Source organism: Zingiber officinale, chromosome 10B (assembly GCF_018446385.1).
Source record: "Zingiber officinale cultivar Zhangliang chromosome 10B, Zo_v1.1, whole genome shotgun sequence".
Taxonomy (NCBI): domain Eukaryota; kingdom Viridiplantae; phylum Streptophyta; class Magnoliopsida; order Zingiberales; family Zingiberaceae; genus Zingiber; species Zingiber officinale.
The window spans coordinates 49,111,962-49,132,598 of NC_056005.1; the positions used below are offsets into that span (position 1 = coordinate 49,111,962).

At 39.4% G+C, this 20,637-nt stretch overlaps 1 protein-coding gene across 2 annotated transcripts; it reads left to right on the top strand.

The window, feature by feature from the left end:
- The first annotated feature begins 7,946 nt into the window (after positions 1-7,946).
- LOC122028519 lies at positions 7,947-15,516 on the top strand. 2 transcript variants are annotated; one of them, XM_042587359.1, is made up of 2 exons: positions 7,947-14,236; positions 14,383-14,563. In XM_042587359.1, the coding sequence occupies exons 1-2, from the start codon at positions 8,016-8,018 to the stop codon at positions 14,414-14,416; spliced, it is 6,255 nt and encodes a 2,084-aa protein (XP_042443293.1). In that variant the 5' UTR covers positions 7,947-8,015; the 3' UTR covers positions 14,417-14,563. The 2 variants fall into 2 exon arrangements, with proteins under 2 accessions (XP_042443293.1, XP_042443292.1); XM_042587358.1 differs by having other exon boundaries at positions 7,947-15,516.
- Positions 15,517-20,637: the final 5,121 nt, after the last annotated feature.

The following is a 20,637-nucleotide window of genomic DNA, read 5'->3' on the forward strand; positions in this document are numbered from 1 at the left end:
TCAAAAAGGGGGAGATTGTTGGTGCAACATTCCTCAGGTCAAGGCTAACCTGGTTGACCAAGCTTGAGTCTTGGTTTGGATTTCGATGTTTGACAATGCAAGGTTGATTGAAGAAGAGTCAAGTAGGTCAAGGATGACCGGATACTTGACTGGGAAGTCCTAACTGGGATGTTAGGCAGGAGGAAAATCCTGGTGAGTGAAGCCAGGTGAAAGACCTAGTGAGTGAAGCTAGGCAATTGGGAAGTCTTAGTGAGTGAAGCTAGGCAGGAGAAAAATCCTGGTGAGTGAAGCCAGGTGAAAGACCTAGTGAGTGAAGCTAGGCAATTGGGAAAGTCCTGGTGAGTGAAGCCAGGCAAGAGAAATCCAGATGGGTCAAGGTTGACCAGACATCTGGTGAGAGTCCAAGTAGGTCAAAGGGATTGACCGGATACTTGGCACGAGGAAGAAAAGTTCAAGTAGGTCTTAGGGAGTGACCGGATACTTGGCAAGAAGAGAAAAGTCCAAGTGGGTCAAAGGGATTGACCAGACACTTGGTGAGAGAGTCCTAGCTGGTCAAGGGTGACCGGATGCTAGGTCTTATGTACCAACAAGTCATGGTTGACTAGATGTTGGTTTAGGGGGCTTTAGGCTTGGTTTTGGGCAAAAACCAAGATCTGGATTGATCAGCCGATTGATCCAGCAGGTTTGGATCGATCCGTGGATCGATCCAGCAGATCTGGATCGATCAGTGGATCGATCCAGAAGATCTGGATCGATCCACCGATCGATCCGGTGAGTCCCCGCGAACAGAACCCCTTTGGATCGATCGGTGGATCGATCCAGAGGTCCCAATCGATCAGTGGATCGATTGGGACGCTGCTGCTTCGCGCGATAAGCGCTGGATCGATCTGTGGATCGATCCAGAAGTTTTTCCAGAGCACAGAGGCGCTCTGGATCGATCCAAAGCCTCCCCGATCGATTGGGAGCATTCCAATCGATCGGGATTCGACCGTTAGCGTCGATTTAAGCCGCAGGCGTTCATTTCCTTCGGCATCACTTCACAGATTCATTTCAGATCTTCACCAGCTCCTCCACAACTCTTCTCAAGCTCGAGATCGCCAGTTCTTGAAGGTTCTTGGAGGCTCTTCCAAGTCAAGAGGCGGATCAAAGCAAGAAGAAGAAACTAGGGATAGGGTTTGTGCACTCATTGTAAGCTTGTAAGCTTGTATTTCTTTACTTCCCTTTCTTCTTCTTGTATTGAGTCTTGTAGGGCTTCTCCGCCCTTGGTAGTTACCATAAAGGAGAGTTTCATTAGTGGAGGGTGCGTGCGTTGTGTGGATCCTTGGATTAGTCACCTCCCTTGGAGGTGGATACCAAGTAAAATCCAAGTGTTAGCGTGTTTGTATTTGTTTCTTTGTATTTCCGCTGCGCATCCTTGAAGAAACAAGCAACGCCGAGCAACGAGCACGCGAAGAGCTATTCAACCCCCCCCTCTAGCTACTTTTCGGTCCTAACAAACTCTACTTAACCGATTTATTAAAAATCTCTAGGAAAACCCTACCGAAAAATTTCGGCAGAGTCTCCCCTGTACCGGTGACCATTTTCCATAATACAAGCATAATATACTCAGCCACAGGCGGCTGGAAATATATTTCAATCAACCACGCAGTTTAATAAGAAATGAAAACTAACCACAACCACGCAGCTTAATAATTCAAATCATGCAGGTAATGAAAAACCGAAAACATAACTTCTTACTACATCCTTTTCTTATCAACTTAATAAGAAATCAAACTAATCACATTCTTAAACTAAATGAATTCCTTAGCTAAGTCCCAAGGACCTCCATAGTCCACACATCACACACTCCTCTTGCATCTCCTTGTCGCCTTCCTTCACTGTATCTTTTCTTTCCCTTTATCTGCAGTAGGAGGAAATGCAGTCTATAAGCATAAAGCTTAGTGAGCGCTATCTACTCACAAAAACTCGATATGCATGTATATAAATAAAAACATGCTAAAAACTGAATGCTAACATATAAAACTACTCATGCTCATATATAGCAAAGGAATCATGCTAACTGAAATACTAAACATGTATAGCTAATCATGCTCATAAGAATAAAACTATAACTGCATGCTGAAAGCAAATAAAGCTAAACATGCTGAATAATCTAATAGCAAGAAACAAATAAAACTACTACTGCATGCTTCAAATAACAAGAAACTAAACTTTCTAATTCTAAACATATTTGAAGCTTGTTTCATTTGTTTCAAAACTTATACTTTAATACTTCAAAATAATAATAAACTTCTTTTGGGTCCGGCATTGTACCACTTAGCGTGCATTCTTAATAAGAATCGAGGTAGCTAATCCCGAAACTACTAAGATACTTCTAGGCCTTGTGCCTAGGGGCATCTTGGAGCCCATCCCTTGGACCTTGTGTCCGGTACATGCCTTTTAAAAGTAAAATATTTTTTTTTTTAACTATAACTTCTTTATACTTGTTATGCTTTAATTCTCTTATAATAAAATGCCTTGGCATTTCTTTGAGCACCTGGCATGCTGCTGATCCCAATACTTAAACTTTAGGGATCCTATCAAGACCTTGGTCTTTTCTCACTTATAACTACTCATCATAGCAAGGAAAATCTAAACTAAATGCTATGTATATATATGTATATACTATAATCTGTTCTTGCCCATCTTAAAGCAAAAGGGAAAACTAAATCAACATACTACACTTATAAAACAAATCTGCACATGTTCAGCTAAGGGTAAACAAAAATCTGCACATGTTCAGCTAAGGGTAAATGAATTCTGCACACTAAAATGTTGCCTATTAAGTTAACACAATTCTGCATATTAAGCTACACAATTCTGCATACTAACTTAATTAAATTCTGCATTATAACTTAATAAAATCTGCATGCTTAAAATAAATTATCTAGAACTGAGGTATGAAATCTGTTCCTACTCATGGCAATAACAATAAATTCAACTGCAATGTTAATGAGGAGACTGTTCATACTTGTTAAAGTAGCAAGGAAATCCAGAATGCGTGCTTAAATAACAACCCACTATACTGCTCACAGTAGTAGCAAAAGAACTGAACCACATACTCAAAATGAGGGCAGTTCGTGCTAGTTACATAGCAAAGGAACATCTAACTAAAATGCTATTCATACAACGTAATAAGAATCTATTCATGCTTGTTAAACTAGCAAACTTCTTAAACTATCTACTCAAAATAAGAGGCTGTTCATGTATGGTAATTAGCAAGGAGAAATCAAAACTAATATGCTGCCCAATATCTCAACAGTAAGCTTAAGATGAGGGCTATTCATGCACGGCAGTAACTAAATGATTCTAAAACTGCACACTTTAGATTAAGGTAATTGGCCGCTTGTTCTTATTAATGGCACGAAAGTGACAGAAATGCTAATGTTTGCATAAAAATCTACATGGCATACTTAATGCTGTACAGGAAATCCATAGCGAGGAAAACAAAACCATTAAAATCCGAACTGCAGCAAGCTCCAAGAGGGGCTGTTTTTTTTTCATTGCAGCAAGGAAAACATGAACAAAACCTGAAACTAAGAATTTATGGTAGCAAACTCAAAACATCAACCTTTACTACAAGATTAAAAAAAAAACAAGGAGAAACAAAATCCGAAAACCACTCCTACTGCAGGTGAGTAGCAACTCACCGGGATTAGCTTGGACTTACAACCGAAGGAGAGGAAGGAGATCTAGGGTTCGGATGAGGTGAAGGTCTCGGCGATCCCTTCCTATCCGCGTGTTCTCCTTGACGAGGAGACCACGAATCCGTGAACAACTCCCGGAAAGAAGTCCTCGCCGGCCGCCGGAGACGAGCCCTAGCGCCGTCGCCCCTTTTCGCCCGAGAGAGAAGAATCGCGCCGTCGGGAGAGAAAAGGAGAGAAATTTCGAGAGAAAATTTTTAGGTTTTCCTCTCTTAACTTAACCTCTTTTTATAACCTAGGGTTATTTTATTAAATACTATACCTTAAATATAATACGTTCTTTCCTTAATTAACAACAGCCGCTGGTACAGTTGGTTGGCTGCGTTTTGCTTAAGGTGCAGCTCACGGGTTCGAGTCTTGGCTGCAACCATTTTTCTTCCTATTTATTCCCTAATCATTAACTACTGCTTAACTAGAATATTTCCCCTTCTTTAATAAGGAACGCCCGCTAGCACAGTTGGTTGGGTCGGTTTTGCTTGGGTCACTCCGACCTGAGGTCGTGGGTTCGAATCTCACCTTCAACATTTTTTTTAAAACTTCTTTCTTTTTGTAACCCTACTAAACGACCTCCAAAAATTACGTAAAAATACTCTAAAAATTCTTTAAAATCTCTAGAATATTTTAAAAGTATTTCCAAATAATTTTATGGACTTTTAGAACTTGAAATAGGGAAAATTGGGTCGTTACAAAGACCTCGATCTTACCAGGGCCAAGACCTCGGAATTGGACATCTGGATTTATTTAACGACAACCTCGGAAGTCGGGTACTAGCCTCTTAAAAATAAAATACTTATTTACTTCTTCTTTAAATGTCTTGACATTTTAACAAGCACCTTATGTGCCAAAATCCCTAAAGTCTTGACTTGGGATCTACTTAAGGCCTTGGCCTTTTTCTTTCTTTTCTTTATCTTTCTTATACTTTTTTAAACCCAAAATACTGTTAGGGTATTTTTTTTTCCATATGCATCTATAAGTGAAATCAACTAGGTAACACACAATCATGCATATTGAAGTAGCAAAGAAACTTAAATCTGTATGCTTGGAATAAATAGTAGCAAGGATGCAAATCTAATAGTAAAGAAAATTGCTCATAACCTTTAAAGAATTTAGTAGAACACCTATCTTTATTTAATAGAGCAACAGAATTCTTTAAGCATGCTACAACTAAAATAGAAAGGAGAAAGCAAATCTAGGAACTAATCCTAAACCTCTAACAATCCCATTAATCTATACAGCATGTTCTGAAAGCAAGGAAAAGAACTAAATCCCTAGCAATTCCAGTTCTATACAACATATTCCACAAGCAAGGAAAGAACTAAAATATTTCTTATCTTCTAATTCTTTTAATATAGAATGCCTCGGCATTTTTTCGAGCACTTGGCGTGCTGCTGATCCCAAATTCTGAAATTTAGAGATCCTATCAAGACCTTGGCCTCCCTTTCTTATAACTACTCCTATATCTTTAAAGAACTTAATAGTACACCTATTTTTTTCACAAACAAACAGATCCAAGGGTTTCATAGAACAAGCAAAGCCTCTTTAAACATGCTACAACAGAACATAAAGGAGCAAATAAAACTCGAAACTACTAAGTAGATTCTGTATAGCATATTCCGAAAGCAAAGAAGGATACTAAAACCCTAGGAACCATCTTGTACAACATGTTCCAGAATCAAACAAGAAATCTAAATCCCTAGCAAATCCGAAATTCTTGTACAACAAATTTTGAAAGCAAATGAATGCCTAGCAACCAAAATTCTTGTACAGCATGAACCGAAACATAATGCAATGCAGAATAATTCCTTAAACTACTCTTTAATTCCAAGCTATCCTAATGTTGTACAGGAAGGAAATCCGGAAGCAAGACAACAAGGAACACTTACTACTCTTACATTTCGATTCATCCTAATGCTGTACAAAAACCGAAGCAAGGAAAACAAAGCCATTAAAATCCAACAGAACTCCCACATTAAAGTTATCCACACCCAATGCATGGCACAAACCCAAATCCGAATAGTAAGCTTAAGGAATTGTTCATGCCCTCTTTTCCTAACACTAAACTGATTTGCACAGCAAGGTTACAAACCCGGATTACTCAACAATGAGGTGATTTCATATTCAACCTAGCAAATTTGGAATTAATGGTCATGGCAGCAACCAACACAACCAACCCGAAACCACAGCTCTTCCCCTGTTCAATGTCAACTGCCCTATATCAAAAGGAACAAAAATGCCTAGTTCATACAATTATTTCCCTTCTTTGAAGTACACGGCAGCAAACACACAAGCAACTTCACAGCATGCTTCAAAAATCAAAAGAAACAAGGAAACATTAATCGAATTCGGAACCACTCTTACCGCAGGTGAGTAAGCGACTTACCTTAGGTTTTCTTGGACTCACAGCCGAAGGGAAAGACTCTAGGGTTTCGGGTGAGCTCCAAATCTCAGTCTCTTCTTGTGCTCACGGCCTCTCCTCGACGAGAGGACCACCACGGTGTATCTGGCTCTCGGAGAACCCCCTCGACCAGCCATCGGAGTGAAGCTAGGGCTTCGTTTTCGTCTTCGCTCGGGCAAAATCGGCGTTGCACGGGAAGAGGTGAGGAGAAAGGTTTTGGGATAAAACCTAAGTTTCTCCTTTTTATAACTAGGTATTCTATTAACCATAACCATATAAATATATTTCGCCCCTTATTTGATTAGTAATGACTGCTTGCCCACTTGGTCAGCCGGATTTTGATCGAGTCAAAGGTCGCGGGTTCGATTCCTTAACCGCACCCTTTTTATTTCAATTTATTTTCGATTTCCTTACTGCTTAAATATATTTCGTTCCATATTCATTCACAAAACGTTTGTGGAACAGTTGGCTAGTTTGTTTCGATTAAGGTTTGGTTTGGTCTGAGGTTGCTGGATCAAACTTCGGCTTGGACAATTTTTTGTGGACTCGAATTGAGGAAATTTGGGTTGTTACATAAGTATCATATCAGACCCACATTAAGCATGATACGTATTATATCAGGTCTAACATGAGTTGATACGGAATGATATCAGGTTCACGTTGGCCCTGATATGGTTCCATATCAGACCGAACGTAGAGATTTTTGCTGAGTCTTTCTTATTATATTTTAATGCATCTGAGAAAACCGAAATAAACAATGGATAACATATTTGAACTTCTTGCAACCCCAAAAATCCACAAGATCTGAAATATATACAATTTGAGTTAAGTCAATTAGTGGATTTTGATTGAAATCAAGTGATGGACCTAAAGATCTCAGATTACACCCATTTCAGTTCCTATGAATTTCTGAAGTTGCAAGGAGTTCAAATATGCTATCCATTGTTTATTTCGATTTTTGAAAGGTGTTAAAAATATAATTAATGAAGAATCACCAAAATTCTCTACATTGAGTCTGATATGGAATCATATCAGGTCCAACGTAGGCCTCATATCATTCCATATCAAGCTCATGTTGGGCTAATATAATTCCATATCAGTCACAACGTGAAGAATTTTAGCGATTATTTCTTATTACATTTTAACACTTCTAATAAGTCAAAATAAACAATGGATAACATATTTGAACTTTTAGCAACCCCATAAATCCACAAGAACTGAAATAAGTACAATCGGAGCTCTCTAGGTTCATTAGTGAGTTTTGATCAAAATCTACTAATGAATTTAGAAATCTTAGATTGCATTTCATTTCAGTTTCTGTGGATTTTTGGGGTTACAAGAAGTTTACATATGTTATCGATTGTTTATTTCAACTTCTTTAAATATATTAAAATGTTATAAAAAATCAATTAAACGTTATAAAATATTATCCATACGCATGTATGCCAAAAAAGGAAGATAGAGAAGAGAGGAGAGAAAAAATAAATAGAAAGTTGTATGTAAAAGAGAGAAAAAAAAGAGAAGAGAAAGATAAATGGTAGAGAAAAAAAATTGGTCAATAATAGAACAGGAAGTACACTTGAAAAGTAGTAGTACTGCTGTTTGATATTTAGGCGCCATTTGATAAGTTGCTGTAAAAAAATTTGATTCAAATAAATTTGGTTTTTTATTCATTTAAAAATAGATTGAATAAATTTCTAATATGTTATTTAAAGTTAAAAAAATGAAATATCTTTTAGGATTAATAATTTATTAGTTTAATATTAATATGAAATGTAATCAAGTTGGGCAATCCCTAATTCCCGATCCCTGCGTCGTTCCTCCCTCCGCTTCTTTCTCCAGTCTGACCTACCTCTTCCTCCTCGCTTTTGCCTTCCATGGATCCCGACGCGGAGAATGAGATCGCCATGCTCACCCGGGTCGTCGGAAACCACCTCGCCCTCGGCCAGTTCGAAGCACTCAGAGCGTCGCTGCTCAGCCTCCGGAAGCGCAATCCAGAGCTCGCGCTCCAAATCCTTAACGCCATCATTTCCGAAGGAGGCCGCGTCGAAGGAGTCCTCTGGTCGGATTCCTGTCCCTCCCCGTCGCATCTCGCTTGGCTCTCATCGCTCGAGCTGTCCGCGTTCCGCAACTCAGCGGCTTCGATCGGAGGCGTCGACCCCGAGGTATTCCGGCTGAACGTGGAGTTCCTTCTCTTGATTCAGCACGCCTGCTCCAAAGCCTCCAACGCTGACCTAGGCAAGAATGCGGAAACATCGGACGCATCAGAGAGTGCTGTGCAGTTGCTGAACGATATCCTCAATACCGGATTAAGGTTATTGTGGAGTGGGATAGGGTACGTATCCGACACCCTTCGTCCAGTTTCTTTAATTACCAAAGGCAGGTTGAAAGGTTTATGGAAGTTTTTTCTTGATTATCCGAAGCTTTTTGATGCTATATGCTCAAACATTCATCGCCAGCTTGAGATTTTACGACCAGCAGGTACTTCAGATGACTTGAACGTTCTTTCCAATGTGCGTCAGAGTGTTCAGATGGCACACTTAGATTCATTGACGAAGTGTACCATGGCTGATGATTTGGAGGGAGCGTTTTCAAATCTTCAATTTCTTCATCTAGAATATGGCGTAGAGGAAGAGCAATACAAGTTAGCTTTGCAATCTCTTGTCAAGAAAGCCTTTTTACAAAGTGCTTATTATGAGAAATCCTGGCTTGATTCAAGGGATAGAATGTTTGTGATGTACACCGCAGCCATTTCAACCAAGTGCATTCGCCTAGTGCAGATTATTCAGGCGATTCAAGATGAAATGGTTTCTGTGGAAATTGAATTTAACAAAATTTCTGATGCAAATGTGATCCCTCTCCCCATTGCGAAGTATCTGGAAACGTTACCTAGGGAAAATATTGGTGCCTTGGATGGCGAGGATTTTTCCAGTGAAGCAATGAAATGTTGCATGAGAGACCTATACCATTATGCACGAATATCTGGAAAACATATTCTTGAATGCATTATGGACACAGCTTTATCTGCAATCAAGAGGGAGCAACTTGAAGTTGCTAGTCATGTTTTATCATTGTTCCCTCTTCTTCAGCCACTTGTAGCTGTCCTAGGTTGGGATTTACTTTCAGGTAAGACAACACTACGCAGAAGGCTAATGCAATTGCTTTGGACAAGTAAATCTCAGCTGCTAAGGCTGGAACAATTCTCTCTTTACAAGAAGCAATCTGATGAGATACTGTGTGTGGAATATCTTTGTGATGTGTTGTGTTTTCACATGGATATTGCACGCTTTGTTGCATGTGTCAACTCCGGTTTGTCTTGGAACTCAAAAAATTCACTGCTCTTTTCTCAAAAAGATAAGATTACAGATGAACACGAGAATAAGGTTTTAGACCCTTTTGTTGAGAACATGATACTTGAAAGATTAGCTGTTCAATCACCCATGAAGGTTTTATTTGATGCTGTCGCTGGGATAAAGTTTCAGGAAGCATTTGAGATTCTTAATATGCAGCCCATAGCTTCAACATCTGCAGTATGGAAAAGGATGCAGGACATTGAGCTTGTGCACATGTTATATGTCCTTGAATCAGCTGTTTTTGCTCTTGGAACCATGGAGAGGTGCATCAACAATGATATGAACTCCCAACTTCATGTAGCTATGTCTTACTTGAATAATATTCAAACACACATGGAGGCCATAAGAAACGTTTCTCGCAGAATCTTTATGGTTAGCATTGTAATATCTCTGCTCTATTTGGATGAAATGTCCATCAACATCACAGATGCTACCTTGGTTGAAAGTTATTCTGAACTTCCGCAAAATAGTGTCAAGAAATCATCCTTTGATGCAGAAAATAAAAACATAATATCTTTTATGGGATTACTACTAGACATATTGCGGCGAAATCTGCCTTCAACAATCAATGAAGTAGGAAATATGTTGGACAGTTCTGTAGAAATTGCAGCAAAACAAGTTCTCGAATGGAGGACTGCTAAATCTTCTAAGTTTATTGAAGATTGGGAATGGCGTTTAACTATTTTGGATCGTCTTCAACCCTTATCTGAATGCCAATGGACTTGGAAAGAGGCATTGGTTATTTTTCGTGCTGCTCCTTCCAAATTATTAAATCTTTGCATGCAAAGGGCAAAATATGATATAGGGGAAGAGGCTGTGCGACGATTCTCCCTGCCTCCTGAAGATAAAGCTGTTCTTGAACTCTCGGAATGGGTTGCTGCTGCTTTTAGAAGAGCATCAATTGAGAATGCAGTATCTCATGTTGCAGAGGGAAGAGCAAATGCACTACAGAAATTGGACATTTCGTCATTACAAAGCCAGCTAGGTTCTTTATCTGCGATTCTTCTTTGCATTGATGTTTCAGCAACTTCTGCAAAGTCTGTAGATATGTGCAAGTTACTTCTTGACCAGGCTATGAGTGTGCTAGCTGAGATCTTTCCTGGAAGCTCGCCAAAGCTAGGTCCTTCTTATTGGGAGCAGATACAAGAAGTTGCCACTATATCAGTAACAAGGCACATCCTTCAGCATCTGTATGATCTGTTGGAGCAAGAGAAGTCTTTGACCCTCCAAGAAATACTTTCTGAAGAGAGAATGATATTTCCTGTAAATGAGCCTAGCAAGAAAGGACAAAGGCAAAGAGCTATTGTTATCTTACATCAGATGATTGACGATGCTCATCAAGGAAAGAGGCAATTCTTAAGTGGTAAACTCCATAATCTTTCAAAAGCTCTTGCTGTCGAAGAAACAGAGAATAACTATAATAATGAAGAAGGTTCAAATTCCATCAAAATGTCTCACTCTAACAAGGGTACAATTGTTGGACTTGGCTTGAGAGCTCCAAAATCATCCTCATTGAATCCATCAAGCACTGAAAGTATTTCTGAGATTACTTATGAATTGAAAGACACCGGAAAAAGGCTTTTTGGTCCTGTAACCTCCAAGCCATCTACTTATCTTTCATCCTTTATAATCTATATTGCTACAATCGGTGACATAGTTGATGGAGTTGACACAACTCATGATTTCAATTTTTTTTCACTCGTATATGAGTCGCACAAAGATCTTCTTACTCGTCTTGTCTTTGATCGTGGGAGCACTGATGCTGCTGGAAAGATAGCTGATATTATGGGTGTGGATTTTGTGCACGAGGTTATATTGGCTTGTGTGCCGCCAGTTTTTCCTCCACGTTCTGGTCATGGCTGGGCTTGCATTCCTATCCTGCCTACTCTTTCTGGAATGAGTATGGGTAGAAAGATCTCCTCCCTCAAAGCTAGCACTTCTGGTTCACTAGAAAAGCATGGAAAACCTCTCTATCCCCTCCAGTTGAGTTTAGTAAAGCATCTTGCGAAGCTCTCACCAGTAAGGGCAGTTCTGGCATGTGTATTTGGTAGTACCATATTATCTAGCAGAAATGAATCACCTGATTCTTCCATACATTCCAAAGGCCAATTTTTACAAGGACCTGATACTGAGAGGTTATTCTATGAGTTTGCTCTTGATCAGTCAGAGAGGTTTCCGACACTCAAACGCTGGATACAGCAGCAATCAAACCTTCATAAAATCTCAACAACAACAATAACATCTAAAAGTGACAACAATGTTGCAGCTATACCTAATGGCAAAGCTTCAAGGAAACGAGTTTGTGAGCCTGAGAGTGACACTGAATCAGAAGTAGAAGACATGGTCATTGGTGGGCGTAATAGTCCATCTTTTTCTGAGTTCACTACCCATAATACAATTGCTAAATGTGCACACCGTTTTGCAATGCTTGATGATTTTGGAGTTGATCCTGCAAGCTATGTTTCATTTGACTGGGAGAATGAAGGGCCTTATGGAAAAGCTGTTGAAAGATTGATTGATGAAGGGAAACTGCTGGATGCTCTTGCACTATCTGATCGATGTTTACGTGATGGAGCATCTGACTATTTACTCCAGTTATTGATTGAACAAGAGGAAGCAAGTAATCTAGTTCTCCCACAGCCTCACGGCTATGTGATGCCAAATTTTGGTAGCACCAGTTGGCAGTATTGCTTGCGGCTCAAGGACAAGCTACTTGCAGCAAGGCTTGCATTAAATTATGTACATCGGTGGGATCTAGATCCTGCAATTGATGTTCTCACTATGTGCATTTGCCACTTGCCTCAACATCAACCCATTCGGAGTGAGGTACTGCATATGAGACAATCTTTGCAGAGATACCATCACATCTTAAGTGCTGATGATCATTATACCAGATGGCAACAAGTAGAGGTTGATTGTAAAGAAGATCCTGAAGGATTAGCATTAAGGTTAGCTGGTAAAGGGGCTGTTTCTGCTGCTTTGGAAGTCGCTGAAAGTGCATCTCTGCCAATTGAGTTGCGTAGAGAATTGCAAGGCCGGCAATTAGTAAAGCTATTAACTACAGACCCCCTTAGTGGTGGGGGGCCAGCACAGGCTTCACGGTTTCTGTCATCCTTGCATGACTCAGATGATGCCCTACCTGTTGCTATTGAAGCTATGCAGCTTTTACCCGACTTACGCTCTAAACAACTTCTTGTGCACTTTTTTCTAAAGCGAAGAGTTGGGAATCTTTCAGATGTTGAAGTTGCCAAACTTAACTTGTGGGCACTAGGTCTTCGTGTTTTGTCCTTACTGCCATTGCCAACCCAGCAACGATGTTCATCTTTGCATGAACATCCTCATCTGATTCTGGAAGTTCTGTTGATGATGAAACAGCTACAGTCAGCTTCACTTATACTAAAAGAATTTCCTTCATTGAGGGATGACAATCTAATACTTACATATGCTGCTAAAGCAATCACTATTAATGTTAGCGCTGCTCCTAGGGAATCTCGTATCTCCATTTCTGGGTCTAGATTGAAGCATAAAGTTAAGATTGGCACACCATCAAGGCCAAACATTGCAAGCAGTATTGGTAATTGGCAAAGAGAGGCTCGCCGAGCTTTTTCATGGACCACTTGGGATTCCTCTCCCAAGGTTCCTCAAAAAGATGTTCATCGTAAAAGAAAGATTTCAGGGTTTATGCATTCTGACACAGTTGCTGGGGAAGGAATCCCTGGTATTGAAGAGGAGCGGCCCACATCATTCTCGGCTGATGGCCTAGAAAGGCTTCCATTTGTTTCCATTGCTGAAGAATGGGTTCTCACAGGTGATCAAAATAAGGATAATGCTGTTCGCACCTCTCATAGATATGAAACTTCTCCTGATATTACACTTTTTAAAGCATTGCTTTCTCTGTGCTCTGATGATATGACCTCTGCCAGAGGGGCCCTGCAATTGTGTGTTGCTCAGATGAAAGATATTTTGAGCGCCCAAAATCTGCCTTTGAATGCTTCTATGGAAACTATAAGTAAAGCATATCATGCAACAGAAACTTATGCGCAGGCCTTAGGTTATGCAAAAAGCTCGTTGAAAAAACTTGCTGGATCAAGTGAATATCCAAATAACTATGATAAATACAGGGACGTAGATGATTCATCTACAGAAACTAGCAGCTCAAGTAGTGGTAGCCAGTACCCCGATGAACTTTCTGAACTTCTTGCACAAGCACATACCTGGTTAGGGCGTGCAGAAGTTCTTCAGAGCCTTCTTGGATCTGGAATAGTTGCTTCTATTGATGATATTGCTGATAAAGAATCTTCAGCCTGCCTCCGTGATAGATTAATCCTAAATGAAAGATACAGCATGGCTGTATATACGTGTAGAAAGTGTAAGATTGATCCTTTGCCTGTATGGAATGCTTGGGGTCATGCCTTGATTAGGATGGAACACTATTCTCAAGCTCGTGTGAAGTTCAAGCAAGCTATTCAACTGCATAAGGGTGATCCTTCTTCTGTTATCCTTGGGATCATCAATACTGTAGAAGGAGGTCCTCCAGTTGATGTTCCATCTAGTCGGTCTATGTATGAACACTTGGCAAAAAGTGCATCAACAATCTTGGATGATTCTCTTTCTGCAGATTCATACCTCAATATTTTACACATGCCATCGACATTTCCCCGTTCTCAAGAATTGTCTAATGGCCGCCTATCGTTTTTCCCTGCCAATTTTGAAGACGGGCCTTGCAGTAACCTCGACAGCATTAGGTATGCTGAGTGCATTTACTATCTACAAGAATATGCTCGTCAAGAAACTCTAGCATTCATGTTCAAGCATGGTCACTACTTAGATGCTTGTCTGCTGTTCTTTCCAACAAATTCTTCACCTCTTTCTCAATCTTCACAATATGCAGCACCATCTCCTGCCTCATCTCCTCAAAGAGCTGATCCTTTGGCAACTGACTATGGAACCATTGATGATTTATGTGAATTGTGCATTGATTATGGAGCTATGGATGTTTTACATAATATTGTCTTAGAAAGATCATCTGCATCGCCAGAAGATGTGACATTGAGCCAGTACATGTCTGCTGCACTCACTAGAATATGCAGCTATTGTGAAACACATCGGCATTTTAATTGTCTCTACAAGTTTCTGGTTATCAAGGGTGATCATGTTGCTGCTGGTCTATGCTGTATTCAATTGTACATCAACTCTTTTTCACAGGAAGAGGCAATAAAGCATTTGGAGCATGCAAAGATTCATTTCGATGAAGGATTATCAGCCCGACATAGAGCAGCAAGTGAGACCACCAGATTAGTGTCCAAGTCTATTCGGGGAAAAAGTGCCTCGGAAAAATTGAGTGTTGAGGGGGTTGTAAAATTCTCAGCCAGTGTATCTATCCAGATAGATGTAGTAAAGTCCCTCAATGATTCAGATGGTCCCCAGTGGAAGCATTCCCTTTTTGGAAATCCAAGTGAACCTGAAACCTTCAAGAGAAGATGCCATGTAGCTGAGGCCCTTGCCGAAAAGCATTTTGACTTGGGTTTTCGGGTTATTTATGAATTTGAACTCCCTGCCGTTGACATTTATGCTGGTGTGGCAGCATCTCTTGCCGAGAGAAAGAAAGGTGGTCAGCTAACAGAGCTTTTCAAGAACATAAAGGGTACCATAGATGATGACGATTGGGATCAGGTTCTTGGCACTGCCATTAATGTATATGCTAACAAGCACAGAGAGCGGCCGGATCGTCTCATAGACATGTTAATTAGCAGCCACAGGAAAGTGTTGGCCTGCGTTGTTTGTGGTCGCCTAAAGAGTGCCTTCCAGATAGCATCAAGAAGTGGAAGTATTGCCGATGTCGAATATGTTGCCCATCAGGCATCAGTTGCAAATGCATTGCCAGTTGTTGACATGTGCAGACAGTGGTTGACTAAGTACAAATTTGGCATTTGATCGAGCTGAGGAGCATACAATGCACAATTACAATTGTAGGATGGTGGTATGTTTGGTTTGTAAGAATATCATAAAAAATTAACAAAAGGAATAAATTTAAAACATTAAAATACTTATGTAATTAAAATGCTATATAATTATATCAATATAAAATTATCAAACTTGTAAATGGAAAAATAGGTGATTGTGCGCCAATTAAATACTACAATTCTATGAATGGAAAAAAGACTTTGAACCTCTAATTCCTAAACAAATTCTTATAGTCCAAGTTTCTACTAAGAAAAAGGAGATGAATAAAACTCTAATATCATAAATCAAGTTGAATCTTAGTATATTTTTCTTCTTCTATACATTCTTATATTTAGGACAAACAAAAATTCACTTAATGAAGATTATGATGAAAAATTAAATTAAATTAAAAAAATGAACCACTTTTTTTTTTTTAAATTTATATATATATATATTTAAAGTAAATGCCTTTAAAAAATTAAATTAATTAAATAGATCTAAATATAAATCTAAAATATTATGATTTTTTTTTATAAAAGTGCCTAATAAAAAAATAGGCATGGAATAGTTGAGTAGATCTTTTCTTTCTCTATTACCTATCTTTCTTTATTTCTATCTCCCTAAATCTTAAAATCTCTAAACATAAATTTAGTTTGTGTTCTGTTAATAAAATTATTTTTATACCATCGATTTTATTATTTTTTATTTAAATACAAAGGAGTTTTTTTTTACACCAAGTCCTTCAAAATCTAGGGTCAACCCTAGTTTATCTCTCCCCTTCTTCCTATTCCAAACGTATTCTTACCATCAATGAATCATTTATGGAAAGTCAGTGATAAACATGCATTTCTGCTTGAGTCTTATCATCCATGATTTCTTTCATTTCAGTCTCATCCTCTACATACCTTAGTTAGTTGTGGTTGAGATCTCATTGGTCATTAGTGAGTCTTGATCAAAATTCACTTATGGTCCTAGTTATAAACCATATGGATGCATTATAGGGGTTCACAACCCCTAGGATTGCTACATCTAAAATCTATGTACGGAAATACCATCAACTATTAAACTTTTCATAGAAGGAGAAACCTCCTACAAACTTCAATTAAATACAAGCACAAGTAAAATAATCACAAATACTAAAGTAAATAAAGCATTAAAAGAATCGATCATCTTTGGAGATCCTAAATGCACGTGATAACCATCCTGGAGCCTCTTGAATCTCATGCGCAGAGTCTTTGGGTGCTTCTCGAGCACAAAGTAGGAGGATTAATTAAGAATTGTTGACTATGAAGACTAAGCTTAAAGTTCTTTTTATAAGTTTTTTTGGTCGACCTAACAACTCTGTTTAGTCAATCGAATCTTAGTCAAACCTAATCCAAAGACGGAGCTCCTAGCTATCTAGATTAAGCCTCCTGATCTCATTATCAAGTGTTTAGTCGACAAGAACTTTTTTGGTCGCTTGAACTAAACCTAGTTGCCAAAACTGAAGTTTGTCGAATCAGACCCATATGGTTGACCAGACCGATTGTTTGATCGACCGGACCAGTTTGGGTCCTGTTCGACCTGAGTCAACTTCAGTTCACACTGGACGTTGTCCGATTGCATCCATCTACTCTCAAGTCTTGCTTCCATCTCAAGTTTCATGAAAGACAAATATACAAATGAAAAAATAAACCTAATCCATTGTCTACTTGACCTACTAGATTTACTTGGTTCTTGCTAGGAGTTTAGTCTTTCAAGACTTCTTGTACTTGTTGGAACCCCAAGGTTGTTTTGGTGTGATCAACAAGTTAAGTTAGGTCCTGTGTGTTTCTAACCTTGTGTCTAAGTGTGCAGGAGCTTAGGAGCACAGGTAGTCGAGCGGAAGACGCAGCTAGCGAGAAGGACGAAAGCCGGAGTGGAAGATTGCTCGGGGAGCAAGAGACGCAGCTAGCAAGAAGGACGACACGCAGTGCGTCAGAGGGACAAAAACTGCGGATGAGTACGCCGACGGACGAGAAGGAAACACGCGGCAATTCGGAGGGACGAGAAGCCGGAGGGAAGTCCGCTCGAAAAGACCGGAAGTTGGGTTCGGGTGAGCCCTTTTCCGGATGGCAGATATCACCCAAGCGAGCGGGTCCGGAGGAGAAGAACCGGACCGAGGTGGGACTGAACCAGAGAAGAGGTCCCGGACGAAAAAGTCAACACCTATTGACTTTGGGCTCCGGGGCGCCCGGAGCTATCCGGGGCGCCGGAGCCCTCCGGGGCGCGCGGAACCCTTCCGGGCGCCCGGACCCTGATTTTGACTAGGATCGCAAATTACGCGATCTGAATGTTGGGAGATAAAGTTTTATCCTCCCAGGGCGCTTGAAACCCTTCCAGGCGCCCCGACCAAGGCTATAAATATAATCTTAGTCCAGAAGCTATTCATCAATTCAGAACTCAAGCATTTCTTTCAAACACTTGTACACTCTCTGTAGTTAGTTTTTGTTTCCTGAGCTTAAACATTGTAAGAGGCTTCTCCGCATGAAGGAAATTGATAGTGCGATCATCTTTCTTGGATTAACAACCACCCCGGTTGTAACCAAGTCAAATCCGGTGCCTCTTCCTTTTCTTGCTTTTTCTTATTTAAGTTAATTTTATGCAAGTGTTAGTTTAAGAGTTCGAGAAGGGTTGTTCTATTTTTTATTTTACAGGGCTATTCAACCTTCTAGCCGGCCTAACGGTCCTACAAGTGGTATCAGAGCCGAGACACTTCAGAAGGACTAATCGCCGAACGAAGCAACGAGATGGCCGGACCAAGCATCCACCCACCGAAATACGAAGGGGACTTCGCTACCTGGAAAAAACTAATGCAGGTATTTTTTTACAACGGATATTGAATTAATTTTAACAATGAAACTTGGCTTTGAAGCTCTAGAGGACAAGAAAATAAATCAATGGACAAAAAGGGAGCTGGCCGTCTTCGTGGCGAACGACAAAGCAGAATACCATCTACTGAGTGTTCTTCTGCCTCAAGAAGTCAACAAGATCGGTAAATATAACTCCGCAAAAGAACTTTGGGAGAAGTTCCTCGAGCTGCATGAAGGTACGTCCGAAGCCAAGCTCGCTAGACGAGATCTGCTTTGCAATCAGCTCACCAGCCTGCGACTTCGGGAAGACGAGACAGTCGCACATCTGCACTCCAGAATAAAAGAAATCATCACCGGACTCACGAAATTCATTTCCGAGAAATTCAAAATGGGCATCACTAGTAGATGCTTTTTACATTTCGAAGGACTTAGAAAAAATTTCATTAGAAGAATTTTTTTCAACATTTGAAGTGCATGAGTCAAGATGTGAAGGAATGAAGGAGCCCAAGAACAACGTCGCCCTCAAAGCTTCGAGAGACGAACCTGAGTCGGAATCCTCTCTCGACGACGAGGAAATGGTAATGATGGTAAGAAGATTCAAGAAATTTTGTAAATTTAGATCTACTAACCATCCGCAGGGGAAGAAGAAAAGGACGATCCACTGCTACCACTGCGACGAAGAAGGGCACGTCAAGGACAACTGCCCAAGCTGAAGAACAAAGACAAGGAGAAGGGTAAGAAGCCTATCCAGAAACGAAAGGCCCTGAAGGCTACGTGGGACGATATGTCGTTCGAATCGGAAGTCAAAGCATTCTCTGGACTCGCACTGATGGCGAGTCATCAAGACGATGACTGCGATTCAAGCTCTTCCGAAATGAGCATCAAGAGCATCGATGAAGGGGGAGACACGTCGGAAGAAAGCAACAGTTCAGGGGGAGAAATGGACAACGAGATCGACAAGGTAAGTCAAGTACGATCTCTTCCTCCCGATAAAATGTTTAAGTTCATTAAACTTTTAACAAAAGATTGCTGCAAATTAGAAAGTGAAAATAAAAATTTAAAAGTAATTCTAGCTAAGTCTTGTCCCTTAAAAGAATTAGATAAATTAAAACTAGCAAATGAAAAATTGAAACTTGAAAATGATGATTTGAAAATTAAAGTAGATAACTTGAAAAATTATGCATGTTCATCTAAAACCAATTTTAGAAGATTTAATAATTTAAATTGGTCCTTTAAATATCACTCGGGACAAATTAAGAATATTTCAAGAAAATAAGTCCCTAAAGTTTTTTTGGTTAATCCAGTAGGCTGGAATCTATATTGGGTTCCGAAGTCATGCTTAAATTAATTTTAAAATTAAAATTAGCGCTTTAAGTGAGAAAATTAAACAAAGAATTTCTTTATGAGGCTTTGTCAATGAAGTGGTTGTTGCTCCAATAACCAAGAAGGCCTAGTACCTCGCCACGACCTGGAAGCCAAAATATTGAAATAAATGTTTAATTAACTTACTAATAAAGCATTAATGCAAGAATTAATTAATGCTTTAAAAAGGTTATTTAAAACATTTTTTCAATTTAGAAATTTACTTAATTTTTTTTTTAAGTTGACCAAGTCATTTTTTTTCTACTTGGAAAATTTTTTTTTCTTAAAAATTCTCAAATGATTAAGTTAGAAAAATTTCTTTCAAAAATAATCTTTACTTAAATTATTTTTATGTTTTTCTTAAGTTAAAAGAATTTCTAAAATTAGAAATTTATGCTCAAATTACTTAGAATTTTTTTTTTAAAAAAATTGCCTAAGTCAGATTTTCAAAACTTTACTTAGAATTGTTTTTAACTTAGAATTTCTATTAAATATTTTTTCAAATTTACTAAATTTTTAACCCTTAGATTGTTTCTCTTGGAACCTCATTTCTTTTGTGATCAAAGGGGGAGAAGGGAAAGTATAAGTGTAGAGGGAGGTAGATAGTACAAGTCTCTAGAGGGAGGTAGATAGATTTAATTAATTTTTTCCATCTTTTTGTACTGAGGTAGATAGAGTTAATTTTTTCTATCTTTTTGTACTTAAATTACAAATTAAGTTAATTTACTTAATTTTATTTAATGTCTATTTTAACCCTAGCTTAACTTGGGTTGATCACACCAAAAAGGGGGAGATTGTTGGAACCCCAAGGTTGTTTTGGTGTGATCAACAAGTTAAGTTATGTCCTGTTTGTTTCTAACTTTGTGTCTAAGTGTGCAGGAGCTTAGGAGTACAGGTAGTCAAGCGCTGCAGAAGAGTACACCGGCGGACGAGAAGGAAGCGTGCGGTGGTTCCGAGGGACGAAAGCCGGAGCGAAAGATTGCTCGGGGAGCATGAGACGCAACTAGCGA